At 39.1% G+C, this 16,643-nt stretch overlaps 1 protein-coding gene across 6 annotated transcripts in view; it reads left to right on the top strand.

The window, feature by feature from the left end:
• The window catches only part of nav3 (neuron navigator 3), a 363,919-nt gene that overhangs the window by 228,384 nt on the left and 118,892 nt on the right, over positions 1-16,643 (top strand). For 5 of the 6 annotated variants that reach the window (XM_067428267.1, XM_067428265.1, XM_067428263.1 and 2 more), the window contains 2 exons: positions 8,891-9,008; positions 9,913-9,965. In XM_067428267.1, coding sequence (XP_067284368.1) covers positions 8,891-9,008; positions 9,913-9,965 — 171 coding nt within the window. Of the gene's footprint in view, positions 1-4,381; positions 4,450-8,890; positions 9,009-9,912; positions 9,966-16,643 lie in introns of those variants that run through there. The other variant, XM_067428268.1, reaches the window with a different exon arrangement.

Here is a 16,643-nt window from a genome sequence, read left to right as displayed (position 1 = left end):
TAAGCAGAACATCTCAAATGAACATCTTGTTTATTGGTGTTTTCAGATCATCCGCGCACGAGAGAGAGCTTGCGTGCATATGGTTGCCAGATTGTACATGTATAGGTAAAACACCGGATAGTATACAGGTTTCTTTTCACAGAAAAGCTCTCTTTGGGGGATTTAAATTACTGAAATCTGCCAACGGCAAGCATGAACGCTCTTCTTTTCCCTCAGACAAAACCAGTGAATTTAGACCAGTCTTTTTTTGTCAACGATATTGCATGTTTATATAACGTTATACACAGCTACGCAGTGACTGTGGTGTACTCTGAATTACAAGCATGCAAAAACATCATACTTAAGTTCTCAAAAAGTATAAATATATATATATTTTTACAAAATGAATAGCATTGTCAAATGACTGACGTTTTAACTTATATGGTGGAAAAGGTGACGTTTGCAAGAAGGATCGAGTGAACGATCTGTAAGCAACGTATCTACGATGTACTTTGTAATACAAACTAATATTACCCTTTGTCATTAGACACACTATTTTGTTTTGTATGGTACTTGTAGTTTCCTATTGTTACTGTAAGCATCTTGCGTCATCTAGACAATGCTGTCTCTCTAAGAAACTTTCGATTAAGTCAGAAATTGTTTAAACAGTCAATAAGTGGATAAATCTCTACTTACTGCTTGCAGGAATACAGTTGTAATTGTCACTTTCTTCAGTTTAAGACGCTGAGCGAAGATTGCTTGAAATGTGCCGAACAAACAAACAATCTTTTATTAAAATGTTGTGGTAAAGGATTATAAACATCAACCATGACTGTTGACATTTTTTATCTGTGGGAATAGTCCTCACGTCCCCTGCACAGCCTGGAACATGACATATGTGTCCATGAGAGCTACCGTTTTTGCTATCCCGGCGTGTTACTTGTTTAACTGCAGTCCCGATGATTCGGCTCCGTCAGTTCGACCTGACAATGAACATGTTTGGACATATGCAAATTCTGCATATAAATGATCCCCAACGATTGCATCATGGTTGCTGTTATGGTGATAATCACTTATTTTTCCATGGTGTTTTTCATGCACGAGATTTACATAAGAAGTAGGAGGCAGTGGTGTTTGAGACTCACAGTATGTGATGTCCATGTACTGAACTCTTATTATTTCACTATGGCAAGGTTAATTCAGTTTTTCATTCTACGGTACTTTTAAAGAAAATGAGATGCATGTGACAGATCCGCATTATGTTCGGCAGTGACAGATCTTACAGTCACAGCAGCCTGCTAAACCAGTTGCTGTGAGGTCTGTCATTAATGTTAATCAAATAACAAAGTATTATAAAAAAGCTTTAATAAGGATTAATATTTCATTTATGTTTTATGCAGTGCAGATCGTTTGACAACTTTTATTAAATGTCTGTATATTTCCTGTATATTTCTAGGTTGGAAGGCCACAGGGTTTATGTGAAGATTGTTTTAAGTTTCCTTAAATTAAAAGTATTTTTTCAAAAGCTTAATAATTATTGAAAATGGTTTAGCTTTCAATTATACTATAATGTTAAATGGCTATCAATAATGTTTAAAAAAGTGATTCATTAGTTATTTTTTAATCGATTGACAGCACTAACACACACACACACACACACACACACACACACACATATATAGTAAGTTAGTTTTTGACAGGTATGCGTGGGAAAAGGACACACCTGGTGTTTTATAGACAAACTACGTGCATATGCATATGAGGAAAGTTCTTTTTTTATTTATTGCTTGGCAGAAGTTCCAGCCATTAACAAGTGGCAGCGTTACAAATGTGTTTGCTTTTACAATGTGTTGCATTATTTTCCACTTAAAGAGGCATTTTCCCAGTGCAGAGCTCAAAGGAGAAGAGTTTGGCTGTAGCTGTGTGAGTGTTAGCGGACCTTTAATGAAGCGACCATGGGGCTGACAGGTGCTATTATTGGGAACATTAAGTGAGATGAAGGGCTACTGGCTCCCTTGGACAAGATAATGATGTTTGTACTGGAAAGAAGAAAACCAGGAACTGTTTAAAGTTGCTTTGAGAAGAAAGCGAACAAGGTTTGGCGGAGTGATATCTTCCAGATGTGCGCAATGGCGCAGTTTGGGTAGAGATCTCAAAGTGTCAACGTAGACAACCGTTTTGCATGTTTGAAAAGTTTATCTTTGTTAAGTAGGCAGTATTTTTGTAAAATATTATTAATATGTCCAACTTATACTATGGAGGGAAAGGTGTACCATTATGTAACCATGTTTTGCATCCTTCATCATCGTCCATAGGTTTTTTGGTATTCGTCACTCTGGAGAATATTCTGCGAAGATGCTTTAATTACTAAATGCTAGAGCAGGGAATTATCTGTGCCTGTGCACTTTACTATGGATGTTAGCCGCTCCATGGGGATTCTCGAGGGAAACTAGACTAAATATGTCTCCATTTGAGCCACTCATGAAGATTCTGATGTACAATCAACCTTCAAACAAACACAATAAACTCAATTTGCAGCTACTGACACTTGATTCATTCAGGTCACTTAATGAATCCGGATGTCGTTTGTGTGCGTCTTCTGTCAAGAGCCTTCAAAAGGCAAACCTGTTATCTTCCCCCATGTGAGTATTTATCTGATATACAATTCGAAGGAAGATTTTGTCAGTGGCCAATGGGAATATGGTCTGAAAGAGTGGGCAGGGCCCACACCTTATTCATTTCTCAACATGAATGAAGGGTCTCCAAATGTCAGTTTTGTGCCAAGTCAACAATGATAGTGTCATGCCAGGTGAGATGAAGGTACATTTGTCATCTCGCTGGTTCCAAGTGCGTGTGGGTGTCCTGGCTCAGAGGAGCATTTAGGAGGCACATCCTTCAATGGGACGAGGGGCAGCCAAGGGCCAGTGCGCACACAGGAAACTAGTACTGACAGCCCAACTGCCTGCACTTCCTGTCAAAGCGCACAGTGGCGTCTCATCCTTGCAGAAACGACAAACACTCTCGCCCTTCTCTGCTGAGGGTTTCGTCTGGGAGTGATGTTTGATTTACACATACACAATTGTACACACAATAAAACCCTAGTCCCCATCCTCTTCCAATCTCCCCTGAGCCAAATGAGAGAATCACAGCCATATGTCAGCCGTCTGCGCTCCCATTCATGTGGTGGAACGGCGTGTCTCGGTATGAATGGAAAACTACCATGAAATCAATGAAGAAACTGCATTTAACTCCGTGTCGCACAGACTGACGGCTGGTGTGTTGTGGGTAAACAGCGGTGAGCTGTGCTTGCTGCCGCCTCAGCCCTGATTCAGCAAAGTTTTGCTCATCGCTCAGTTACAATGTCATAAGATGAATCCCTTTCCTCGAGGTGTTTCTCAATCCCTGAGTACTGCAAACACATTCTGTATCTCCCTCCGTAGCCCACCTTACCTTTATTCCATTATTTGTGCAAATTATGGGATTTAAAACATTGCATTCTACCCACTCATGTTGTTTCAAACATGTATGAGATTTTTTTACTATGAGATGTAAAAATAAAAAAGCCACAGTACTTTTTGTCTATAGTGAAAGTCATTGTGGCGCAATGTTGCTTTGGAATCTATTAACTTTGATACTTCATAAGAGAGTTCTTTAAAAAATATTTTAGAAGGTTTTTTGAGTGGTAGTGTAACTTGCACCTTTGTGCGTTGTGTATTATTAATGTACTTGCTATATAATTAGGGTTCAATGTTTTATTAGTTGCATGTAATTATGTATAATTTACTGTTATTTCTACACTAAGTACATGTAACATAACAATGATACTGACAAATAAAGTGTTACTGCTTCTTTTGTGCCCTAACTACCAAGGACACCATAGAAATGACAAAAAAACACCCAGTATTGGTTCACATATTCTTGAGAAAATGTGAAAATATATAGTCTGATTGTTTAACTTCTCTAAAAGTTCACTGTTTAGCCCATTCCTTTGTCCTTGATAGTGTTTTAATTATTTGAATGCATTCCTCTCTATATAGGGTTACAGTCCCATGCAGTCTGTTATAACTTAATTTACAGCATTAAACAACAGCCCTCAAGTGTTCCATGGCTGTTAAATATCCCATATATTTACAGAGCCCCTATTTTTTTTATTTTATTAAATAATACACTTACATCCTTTGTCCACTCAGTCATGTGATTCATAATCTAAACTTCATCTTAAAGCATTCAAATAAACACCAAATACGGTCTCTGGATCATCTGCAAGGCAGTGAACTCGCAGACCCCTCTGGCTTGTGCATGAAAGCTTTTCTCAGCAGCTGACTCCCCCTATTGGCCAAATACTGTAACTGTAGACTTCCAGTACCTGCGCAGTTATAGGCACTGCAGACTGTAGAGAGAGCCGAACGCTGCCGTTTATCAGCGGGACGCTGAGGACGGGGACAACCTGGGCTCAGATACTCTTAAGAGGTACACACACTTCACTTGAGCTTAACTCTGGCAGGCTGAAACAACAGGGACTGTTGACTGCTTCATAGAGTCAGGGACAAAGCCTGGGGATTTGTGTTTTTGTTTGATGGATGTGTGTGTGTGTCTGGACGCATGTATGTGTGCTCTGGCAACCTACTTGCGAGGGGAGGAGGCTGCACTCATGAATGACGGCTGTATGAGTGTATGTGTGTGTGTCCGTTTCATGCTGTGTGAATGCTGAGGGTGGCATAGTTGGGTTTTACAGCGGAGTGATGCATCAGCCAAACAAGCGCTTGCTCATTAATAGAGACAAAACCACAGTGTCAGTGCTGTTGGGATGCATATAATGGGTCGCGGGAAAAGAAACAGTGACGCATGATAAATAGCTGTGAGTGAAGTCAAGGGGTGCTAGGGCACTAGATGAATGCTGTTTAGATGGGATCCAGCAAACATCTGGGGACTAAAGAACACCGGGACTTTTGGATGTGTTTGCGTTCATGTGAGCCTCTGCCGGTCTCACAGTGGGAAACATCAGCAAGTTCTCCCCCAAAAAATAACGGGACGGGAAACTGTTTAACCTTGGCTCGGTGTACTTCCCTCCATGAAACTATCAGATTGAAAGACTGCTTTACAACCAGTTTCCTTCTGCCATAACAGTCGCTTATTTACAGCTGCAGACTGGCCCGTTTCACCCTCCCTTGTGCCTGAGTGTTAATGGCAGCATTGATTAAAGCATTTACAGTGTGCTGCTGGTTATCATGTGCATACAAGATGCCAGCTTCTCTTCGATATGTTGTACGTTGCCAATGCTGATAAAAATCTTAATGGTGGTTTTCAGATGAACCAATCTGTTTCTAAGAAAGTAAATGACTGTGGTAATGGTTCTCTCAGGGAGAATTCATCTGTATCCATGCCGTCCTCCTTAATAGGATGCAGGGAGACTCTTTTAGTCTGATTTTAATGATAATCTTCAAATAAGACTAACTCTACCTGTCAGCTTTTTATTTTTAATTTCTGTTATTTCTGCTCATTTATTAAACCCCAATCTAAAGCTGAAGTGTGCAATTTCTTTGCCGTTATAATGTCTACCCTTATCCCAGCTTAATATGCACAGACAACTGTAAGTAAACCAATTTCCCTGAAGAGCGAAAACACTGGCTCTGTGCAGTTTTCAAAACATTGCTTTGTTTGTTTTGCTTCCTGGCCAGCTCTGCACAGCAACATTAGATCAACCAATAGCGTTTGGGGAATGGCTGTTTGTCTGGCCAATGGGAGGAGTGTTTGGGAAACCTGTTTGAGAACAGGTGGCTTAGATTTTAAGGAGCTTTTCAGCAGCATTTCAAATGTATAATTTAGACAGATAATAACATCATTTTAACCCTAGGTTATGAAGCCCAGCTTTAATGGTCCCAAAGGTACACTATATGGAGTGAAGGGTTCTGAGAGGGAATAGTAGACGCATTGGACATTCAACAGCCAAGAGTCAAGCTGTTTGGTTGTTATTGTTCCAATTCAGTTCCTGGAGATCTACCTACCTGCAGAGTTCAGACCCAATCCTAAACACTGTTAAAATGATTTCACGTTGCACCATTAAACTTAGTTGAAGAGCAACTCAATGTATAAATCAAATATTTAGGGAAGCAGTCAGGAATAACGGTTGGAATAAATAGCAGACTGACTGAACTGCTACAATAAGCTCTTGTTTTATCTCACAGAAAAATGACAATGCTGACATTTTTACACAATTACATTTTTAAGAACATTTTAAAAACAATTACTTTGTTAGCGACTCTTCAATACGAACCCATCTCAAACAGTGAGACACTGTGAGCATTGATCCATGTTGTACATGTCAAATGAAAGCATTCATAATAAGTGTCATTTCCTCAACAACAAAAACAAATATTAGCATGTTATTTACAAACTTGCTAGTAGTTACTAAGCCTCTAGTCTGGACCTTATGTTCAAATTTAAGAAAGAATGATTGGGCATCCCTGACCCACTCTATTACAACGAAAAGCATCTCTCATTTTTCTTTTCTTCTTTCTTCCTTATTCAATCCACATTATCATTTTTGTACAGCTCCAGATTGATTAGATGGCCGCTGGCATTTACACGTGGCATTTACAGCTCAGGTTACTGGATAACAGATAACTTTCTCAAGGTTGTTTGCTCATTGTGTGCTGTATTTGTTCAAATTATCTTATTAACTTCATAAATATGCAAAAAAAGGAACATTAACCCAGGGTTGACAAAACATACAGTGTGCAAAAATATGACTAACCAATATTGTAATCAGCCAATTTTTCAGTAGTTTGAACAAAGATAACCCAGAATTACATTTAACAATTTCGAAATGTGAAATCTCTCTCTCTCTCTCTCCTCTCTCTCTCTCTCTCTCTCCATCTCTCTCTCTCTCCTCTCTCTCTCTCTCTCTCTCTCTCTCTCTCTCTCTCTCTCTCTCTCTCTCTCTGTGCCGCCGTCGTTTTGTTCTCTCATCTTGCTTTCTCTTACCATGTCTCTCTGCTTTCTTTGTTGATCTCTGGGCACCGGAGGCAATAAGAGGAAGACATAGTGATTTTTCTTTCCTTCCTTTCAAAGGTCCAGATGGACAATTTCTGCCCATCGAGTGCACGAACAACAGTGGCACTGCTGCACCCCTAATTCTCTCTGCCCTCTGTTAGGCAGGGGAACATGGAATGGGGTTGTGCTGCAGAGAATCGCTCTCTTGCTGTACACTCTACCTCTTTTTCTGACCTTTCAAACCACTGCGTCAGTTTACCTCACCAACTCAGGATAAGCCACAGAAATCTGACTTCCTGAACAAAAAGCCAAACCAAATCAGAATTCACCTGGCTTTGTAGATGCTGTAGAAATGTGTCAATTCTTTGCTGTTTTCTCTGCCGTGACTCGAGGTGTTGGCATGTGTGGTAGTGTAGCTCTTTGTTTACTCAACTCTCTGAGGTGACTGTGGTTTGGAGTGATGAGTGGAGGCCTTTTTGGCTCTCTTTTGCATTGTGTTGTGTTTAAGTGGGAGGATGACTAAAGAGTTCTTCATCACCCTGTTCTCGTTAACAACTCCTCTTCATATGCTGAAACCACAACAGACGAAACCTTTGAACTGTGGCATCTTTGAGTGGAATGCTCCCTTTTGCCTGGCAAAGGCAGAAATGTTTAATTGGTCAGTGTGTTTGAGGTGGCGAGGGTTTTTTTAAAAGTTTTTTTAATTTTACGAGGCATAATATGGTCTAAAATGAAACGTGATTCTATGTGAATGAAAATTCCTTTGAAACTTTACTGGGTTTGTGGGAGTAAAGTAATTTTACCACTTTAAATACCATTCAGTACGTCATTCATAACTTAAACGTGAAGCAGTGTGCAGATTATGGGAGGTCTGACCACCCTAATTAAGGCTCAAACTGCCTAAATGGAGCCAATATGAAAGGTTTGCGACAGTAAGATGTTTGACCATTTTCGACCCAAAATCAAATGGCACATTTAAAATACAGAAAAATACATGCTGTTTGGTTGAGTCAATTCAAACACTGATATGAAACATTGCAGACAAACGCCCCATACAGGCAACCCTATTAGTGGGAAGATGTGAGCGCTAAGAGTGTACCTTGCCACTGGGGTGCTTTCACTTAGGTGGGAAATGGAAAACCGCTTGCCTCTTGTGTAATGAGATCTAATCCTAAGATCACAATGAAAGAGCAGAGCTCTAAGATTTGCGACATGAGTATTTTAAGGGGCCCTAAAACAGACCCCTGTGGAACGCCATATACAAGAAATCTTTTAGACATAATACTGAGTCACTAGGGGGTTGCATTTGTTCGAACAGACCTAGTATATTAAGCAATAAATAAGAACTTTCTATTTTGTGTTCCCTGTGTGGTATTTTACTTTTTTTTCACTTCTGAAACTGTTATGAAACTTATGTAGAAACATACATGTACCAGGACTTCATTTTAAAGACTTTAGTGATGGTTTAAGAGTTAAAGATGCAATGACACCAGCCTTTAGAGAATAATTCGCTTTTGGAAAAGTTAATTCGTTGTAAGTAGGTACCCGTTATCTGTTTAATCCACATCTGATTAAATGGATCAGTGGTGCCACAATGCCGTGCTAGGGCTGGATTCTATCCATTAGAAGATCCAGCTAATCTCTTACAAGTGCTAAGGCCTTATTGATAGTTTTGATTAATTTGAACTCAACTTGTCCATACTTAAGTTGGCTGCTTTGATGGCTGTGTTTCTCTAACTCTCATAGTATGTGGTTCAAGCCAGTGTTGAGTGAATCTTCCATGGATCAAACCACAAACACTTTTAACATGCTTAGGTCCTCTTGAATTCAAGTAATGTGTGTCTAGAAGCTGTTTTTCTTTTTTGATTCATTCATGTTCTGTTCCTTATTCAGTTTGTTTTTTTCATATTTCCTATAGATCTACACTGATTGGGCGAACCATTATTTGGCCAAGTCCGGTTGTCCAAGGCTTATTAAGGACCTGACTCAGGACATACCCGATGGAGTTCTGCTGGCAGAAATCATCCAGATAATAGGTGAGAACATGCCTACACACACACACACACACACACACACACACACACACACACACATGTTGGTCTATGTGGTTTACAGGGACTCTCCATAGGCGTAATGGTTTTTATACTGTACAAACCGTATTTTCTATCACTTACACTGCCCCTGCCCCTAAACCTACCCATCACAGGAAACATTATGCATTTTTACTTTCTCAAAAAAACATAATTTAGTATGTTTTTAAAGCTATTTTTATTTATAGTGTAATACCAGTGTAATACCCATGTAGTTATACAAATTTGTGTCCTCATAAACCACATAAACAGGCTCACACACACACACATATACGCACAGACATAGACACACACACACAGTGCAGGCTAATAAATCTTCACAGCTCATTTGAGTGATAAAATTATTTGTGTAAAACATAACTACTTACAGTGTTTCATCTTTAAGTTATTCTGCTCACGTTAAACTGGATTAGGAGCCATAGAAAATCAGCAACATGAGAATCGAATGCTATCCTGCACTATTAAAGCATGTGTCTCCCATGTGTTCACTTTAGTTAGCCCAGAGTGGTTTGTGTTGTATGCATGTGTGTCAGTCTGTCTTTTTTATTTTTCCTTCTTTCTTTCTCTCCCCCCCATCCCATTTTCCCCTCCTCTGGGCTGTCCTGAAACTTTACTATGAACCTCCAGCATACAATGGCAGATCTTATGTCACAAACTCGCAACCAACAGCTGATGAATTAATAGCCGTTCATTTTCTCAGCATTTTCTCCCACACTGCAGACATACATATGCTCATTCAATCACAAACACTCACAAACTGCAACGGCAAACTTTCTTATCTCATGGCTCATTTTTTTTGTTGTGTGCCAGTGTGCTGCAGAGGTTTAACCCAGCAATATTTCTTTTGCAGCTAATGAAAAGGTAGAAGATATTAACATCTGCCCCAGGAGTCACTCTCAAATGGTAAGTGTCTTTTTTCTCTCCATAATGCTTTAATATTCATTGCCTCATTAGTTAATTTAGTCTATTTGTGATTATTCATTGTAAAGACAGTGATAGCACAATGCTTGTTCTCGCCACCATTGTTTCTTGTTTGTTTATACAAAGTCCTGACATATCAAGGATGCTTTTTTTTAACATCACCAGCTATAAATAATTCTTAAAGTTCGTTTGATCGGAAGGTGAATATACTTAACATTCGTTTTGTAGACAAACATAAATCAAATCAAAAAAGATACAAAAAAATGAACTGAAACTGATGGTAAAGGACGTGTCCAGTATTACATGTAAACTTCAAAAGTATTTACAAAGCCTCCTAAGATGCTCTTCATGATGGTTGTTGAGAGAATGCTTGTTAAACATTTTCTATGTCTCCACGTACAGTAATTCACATGCTATCCTTTGTTATAGCATAGTTGTGATTAAAACAACTGTAATTGTAAAATGTGTCTAAACCCTTGACTGGTAGAGAATATTTTGTCACAACAGTATTGTACAGCTATTTTGTCATTGCATTATGATAAACAGCATGTCACAATAAAATAACCCAGTCTTGTTAAATTGCTCCTGTCACAAAATCATGAAGATCCATTATTATTTTTTACCTTTCAGTCTGCAAAATTATAATGTTTTTGCTGATGGTTTTGCAAAATAATGATTATTGGCTGTTATCCATGTAGGTTAGATCCTCTATGCTTATGTTGTGTTTTTTTTTTCTTCTGTTGCACATTGCAGTGATTAAACTCTTGCTAAGCTGTAATACAGTAAAGGCTTTAGTGGCCTCACAGGTCTTTTCTGCAGTAGAATGGGCCGACCGGGCACTGGGCTATAACTCTACATGTCAATGAGTATAGCAGAGAATGCTAGGATAGTTGCTGTGGACTTCACCTAACAACTGCATGTAGGTATGCTTGTCAGATTGGAAGAGCACAAAGAGTGCAGTAAAAGCTTTAGTTTTAAGTTCAAGGCTAAGTGTTTTGGGGGAGGTTTCATTGTTTCATTCAAAGCCCATTGATCTTGCACCTGCTGCCAGCATGTGTGTGCACACGTATGAAGAGAGGTTTTACACTGAGGAAGTGTGCCTGTTTATGAAACTGTTTATGGGAAGTTGAGGTTATAGAGGAATTTGACATACACTCATTGCATCACAGCTAAGCTTTACAGGAGTAACCCATCAGCACGTTGTTGCAGACAGCAAGGAGACTTCTCTGTGATTGCTAAAGGTTTTTGTCAGTGTTTGATTGATAGGAACAGGTTATTGGTTTACAGCGTTCTTAACTATAGGAGTATTTCAGTAAAAAAATGATATGCAGTGTAATTCAATTTGGACACATGCCAGTAACATCAAACCTCATTGGTGCTTATCATGACATTAAATGTTCACCCTATTAATTGAATGGGGTTCATAAAGGCCTTCTGAAGTGAAGTGATGCTATTGTGCAAAAAACAATCCTTATTTAACACATTATAAAGTAAAAACTTGCACCAGAGCGCCTTCTGTATTCAACTTACGGAAAAAGTGTATCTCACTTAGGACGTAGTGCAAGCATTTGGAAAACGAGAGGCGTTACGCTTTCTTTATAAGTTGAATACTGGCAGAAACTAGATGTTTTACTTTATAAAGTTTTAAAAATGTATGTTTTTCTTACAAAAACATACCGCTTCACATCAGGAGGCCTTTAATAACGCCCCCGGAGCAGTGTGGATTACTTCACTGGAGTACTTTTTTATGATACATAAATGTATACCTGGACAAAACCAGTCATTTATATATCATCTGAAAAATAGGCTTTCCATTGATGTATGGTTTGTTAGGATAGGGCAATATTTGGAGAAAATATTGAGAAAATCGCCTTTGGAGTTGTCCAAATGCAGCCCTTGAAATGCATATGGCTACTAATAATAAACATTTTATATGTTTACGGTAGGAAATTTACAAAATATCTTAACATAACATAACTAAGAATTTTTGGCATAAAAGAAAAATAAAAGAAAAATGTATCATTTGACCCATACAATGCATTGTTGCCTATTGCCACAAATATACCCATGCGACTCATGACTGGTTTTGTGGTCCAGGGTCACATATGTCCTTTTTGAAGTTTGAAACTTTTGCACACAATTGAATTATATTGTATGGAAAAAACAGCCTTAACGTTCTTCAAATTTATTGGTGTGGTTTTCACAGAAAGATTATACGTCATAGGGGTTTGCAACTAGTCTTTTAACCAGCAAGTCTTCCATCTTAGCCAGAAAAATCAGTTTCCCAAAACCATAGTTCCAACGAACATTCCCAAACAGTATTGCAAAGTTGTGTGGTTGGAAAGACAACTATCGACATGTGGTTAAAAGCATAGTTTCTTGTTTGTATGACGTCGACTTAAATCCAATAAATCCTTATATCTTGTACAAAATAAGCAACCTGACATTCAGTACAATCTCTATATTCAAATTTGGATATATAAAAATTCAATTTACTGTACGTCTTTTAGTTTGTCAAGAGATTCAAAGCACCGTTTTGTGAAGAGTGTGCATGTGCATATGTGATCTAGTAAATTAGAAGGAGCCTATGATTGAATCAGCAAAATAACTGAAAACAAAAAAAATATATAAATAGTCCTCAGATGCCGTGTGTAATTCATAGCGAAAAAACCTGGCATTAATTTGATTTTAAATTAAGTCATTAAAATAAGTTATACGTGACTTAAAGGGGTGATGAATTGAGAAATCAACTTTCCCTTGAGCTTTTGATATATAAAAGGTCATGGGTATCCTCTAAGTTTCAGAGCTGAAAACATCCTTGTTAGTCAAAGAAAAGCTTTACATATAGACACCAGGCTCAGCAAACGATCTTGTGCTTCATACTTTTTGCATTGCGTGACAAAACACCGCCTCTACAGAACGTCTAATCCAGTAGCCTCGCCTACCGACTCATGGAGGGCTCGTGCTAGCTGGTCAACAACAATAAACATGCCGAGGAAGATTAAGATATTGTGCTAATTGTGGAAGAACAAAGTCGCTGCATAAGCTTCCTTCGCATCCTAATATTAGGAATGTGTGGTTGAACTTTATTTTTAATGAAGCTCCAGCTCATGTGGGGGAGTATTCACTTCAGTTCACTGCGGGATCGTTTGTAAACAAATCTCCGGTTGATGCTGGATTTGGATCTGACAGGAATGGTGCAACACACTTATGTGAGTAAAACGTGTTTTTATATTTGATAGTATTGCATTGTTATAGATCGTTTTGCTTATGTGTACATGTCTAACAGAAACATATACCTTTAGTACGCTGGACTCAGACATGTATGGGCCAGGGATCGCAATGCCAGGCAGGCTGATGAATAATGAATATTCCTTTACATAAAGACCTTAAAGAATCATACAGAACTTAGAAAATGGGCATCCGATGACCCCTTTAAATGATACATCGGTAGTTAGGTAGCGAGTTACGTCATTGTACGGGAAATGTACCCTTGGTTAACTAGCATTTTTGCTGGTTCAACATCAGAAATCCATGCTGGTTTAAGTTGCTATTTTCCTGGAGTTGTGTAGGATGGGGTAATTTATGTGTGTTAAATGAGAGGATAAGAAATATCCTGGCCTCAGCCTGGTTAACGTCTTCAAGTCAGGAAGCTAATCTATTGTGCCCCTTTTCCTGTATTTGTTATACTGTGTGGCAGTTAATATTAAACAGTAAATCACGTCAAGCCTCATTGCTCAGGGAGTCGGCAATCTGCCATTGAGGAATAATCAATTACAACTATCATTCAGAAAGGAAATTCCTTATCGATTAGGATTAGATAGCCCTCCATGCATTTTACGCTACTAGCCAATAAAACTTTACTACTTTGGCATTAGCAAAAAAAAATGCTTGTGTCCATTAAAAGCACCTGTTAAATGTGACTCAGTTAAATGAGTGTACTGTTGGGTGCTTTCCCAGGCAATGAAGATGGTTGCTAAATTACATGCGTAATAAACTCTCTCTCATTGATCTGATTGGTCTCTCGGGACTTAATTAAACTGGCATGAAGAGAGGCAGATAAATCGCCGCCTACAGGCTGTCTGTTCATTCACTGACCCTTATGGAAACGCTTGTCTTTTGAACCGCAACTGCACCAGAAGCAAAAAAAAAGGTAGAACCCATTTTTCCCATAAGGAATTCCTACGATCCCAAGGCTGGTATTCGGATTAGTCTGGAATTCTGAACATGTTGGTCCACCAAATGAGCCTTCTCTGCCATTTGCAGCGTAGTCATTGAGAGACAGCTATTTCTGGAGGTTACGCATCAGAATGGGAGATCCCCTGTATACAAGCGTATCCCATTAGCCAGGCTTTATTAGCAGATCCAGGGATTGCAACCTTTGAAGATGTCCCTGAGGCGTTTACATAGGCGTGACTCGAAGATCATCAGAGGCAACATATTGGAAAATTGGCTGATTTAATATGCAGTTTGTGATCTCGTTTAGCATTAACTTTAAGATGTCACCGAGGAGACTCTTGGCTTCTTAGCGGATGTTTTGTGGCTAACGGCTGCTTCATAAAATCCCTGTTTACACCTCTTTCCTCTCTTATCAGGCATTGTTGGGACAAATCTAGTCTGACAGTGTTCTCTTGTCCTTAAATGTGGAAACCACACAAACTGAGCATCCAGAGAGTGCCTTTGAACACAACCAGACACCCTCTCCAGCTCGAAAAAAGAGTGAAAGAAATCCGAACTGTGACATAAAATGCCATTCAACTGAAAGAAAAGTGTTGAAGTACTAATCTCTATAATTAAAACTTTCACCACATTGCATTTTAAAAGGCTGCAGATAAGCAGGGACACAATTGGACTGCAAATATGTCTATACACATATTAGTTGCTGTCAGTGGCTGCATCCGAAAACTTAGGCAGCTGACTTGTTGCCTCTCTGCCTTATAAGCAATGGCTTTGCAGGCAGCGTTTGCACTCAAAGGTATACTTTAGAAAACTGATTTCAGACAGACTTCTGAGGCCGCGTAAAGGTTTAATGATCTACAGTAAACTAGAGCAATCTTTAGTAAGAACTAAACAAATTTAAAATTACTACAGTAGTAATGTCCTGTTAAAAAATGACATCAGAAGTGGTCAAAAACTTCACTCAAACTGACCTGCAACTTCTGCTGTCAGGTGGCATCTTTCTTCTTCTAGCTCAAGTGTCACCTAATGGAATGCATAGGATTGTAGGATATCAAAGGCAGAGAAGGATACATCTATGCTACCTTCAAAAATCAATCAGATAAAGGTATATCAGGATTCAGGAAATGAAGCTAACATTGAGTTCGGACATGCCTTGATTAGGGATGTTAACCGATGGTTGACCGTATCAACGTTAACCGATCAAAGTTGTCGGTTGTCGGTTAAAAAAAAAAAGTGATCTCTAAATTGATCTAAATTGGCTATTATAGACAGTGGACTAAATGCTATACAGTTAGCCATCTCATTCCAAAATCTTTTTGTGTAAAGTGAACAAATCCCTCACACTCAATTTTTCATAACTCGCCTGTTTGTACTTAATAAACCAATAAAAACATTTGGCGCGAGATCACAGCGTTTGGGTTTGCGCGCTCACAAGGTTTGCAAAAACCTTGCGAGGTTTGCTCCTCGGCGCCGCGTTTGCGGGATTCATGTTACGCGCTGTTGAGGATTTTAAAAATGTGACGTGAGTGGAAGGGAGGTGGCGGTGCCGGGACGGTGTGTGTGAGAGCGGGAGGCAGAGCAGCAGAGAGATCATAGACAGATGTGACAGAATTGCGAAATTGCAGGCGCAGCTGTTATTTCAAATAGCGCAGCATATTTTAAACTAATTGGTTAACTGGTTTCAACCGGCTAATGAGGCTCTGTGGTCGGTCAAGAAAATGTTTCGTTTTCGCCATCCCTAGCCTTGATGCCTTCCTACCTTGGAATACGTCCTCAGAAGGCAGCATTTTTCGTTTTTAGATGCAGCCAGTGTTTTCTGCAGGTTTGAGTTTGTGGCCGTCAGGAGAGGCTGACTGATTGGCTACCTCTCCGGGTTGTGTGGGAGGACCAGTGCAGTTAAGTGTGTTAGGGCTTGTAAAGTGGCTGCATCATCTGGGCTCCATCTGTTAGTGGCATAGAGCCTGACAGCTGAGAGATGCGCTCCTCGCTGCTTCCACAGACATCAGCATATATCTCTGATGGCACACCACATTCACCTTTATATTAATAATACAGCATCCACCCAACTGGTCTTTAGAGATCACTGGATGTTTAGCTGGTTTAGAGTGTAACCAAACTAGCTAAATCAACACTAAAATGTGTCCTTATGATGAACTAGCTTACTAACTAACCAAACTAACACAATACAATTCCAAATCAAACAATGTTAGTTCATTGTAAAGCTTGACAATGGGTCTTGATTGAGTTGGTTTTGTTGTTTTGTGAGTTACAGTAGATCATTAAGAGAATGGACTTTGGGTCTTGATTGAATTTTAGTTTGCCAGATAAACTGATAATACTTTGTTTAGTTAATAAGTTAGTTTAGAGGGTGGCCTTTGGATTTTGATTGAGTTATTTTGGTTAGTGAGTTATTTCAAAGGGAATAAACTTTGTAAGTATTTGAAGGTAGTTTGGTTAGCGAGTTAGTTCATCAAAAAAGGG

This window comes from Pseudorasbora parva, chromosome 20 (genome assembly GCF_024679245.1).
Source record: "Pseudorasbora parva isolate DD20220531a chromosome 20, ASM2467924v1, whole genome shotgun sequence".
In the NCBI taxonomy this organism is placed as follows: Eukaryota; Metazoa; Chordata; class Actinopteri; order Cypriniformes; family Gobionidae; genus Pseudorasbora; species Pseudorasbora parva.
The sequence above is the reverse complement of the archived record's forward strand: the minus strand, read 5'-3'. Positions and strand labels throughout refer to the sequence as shown.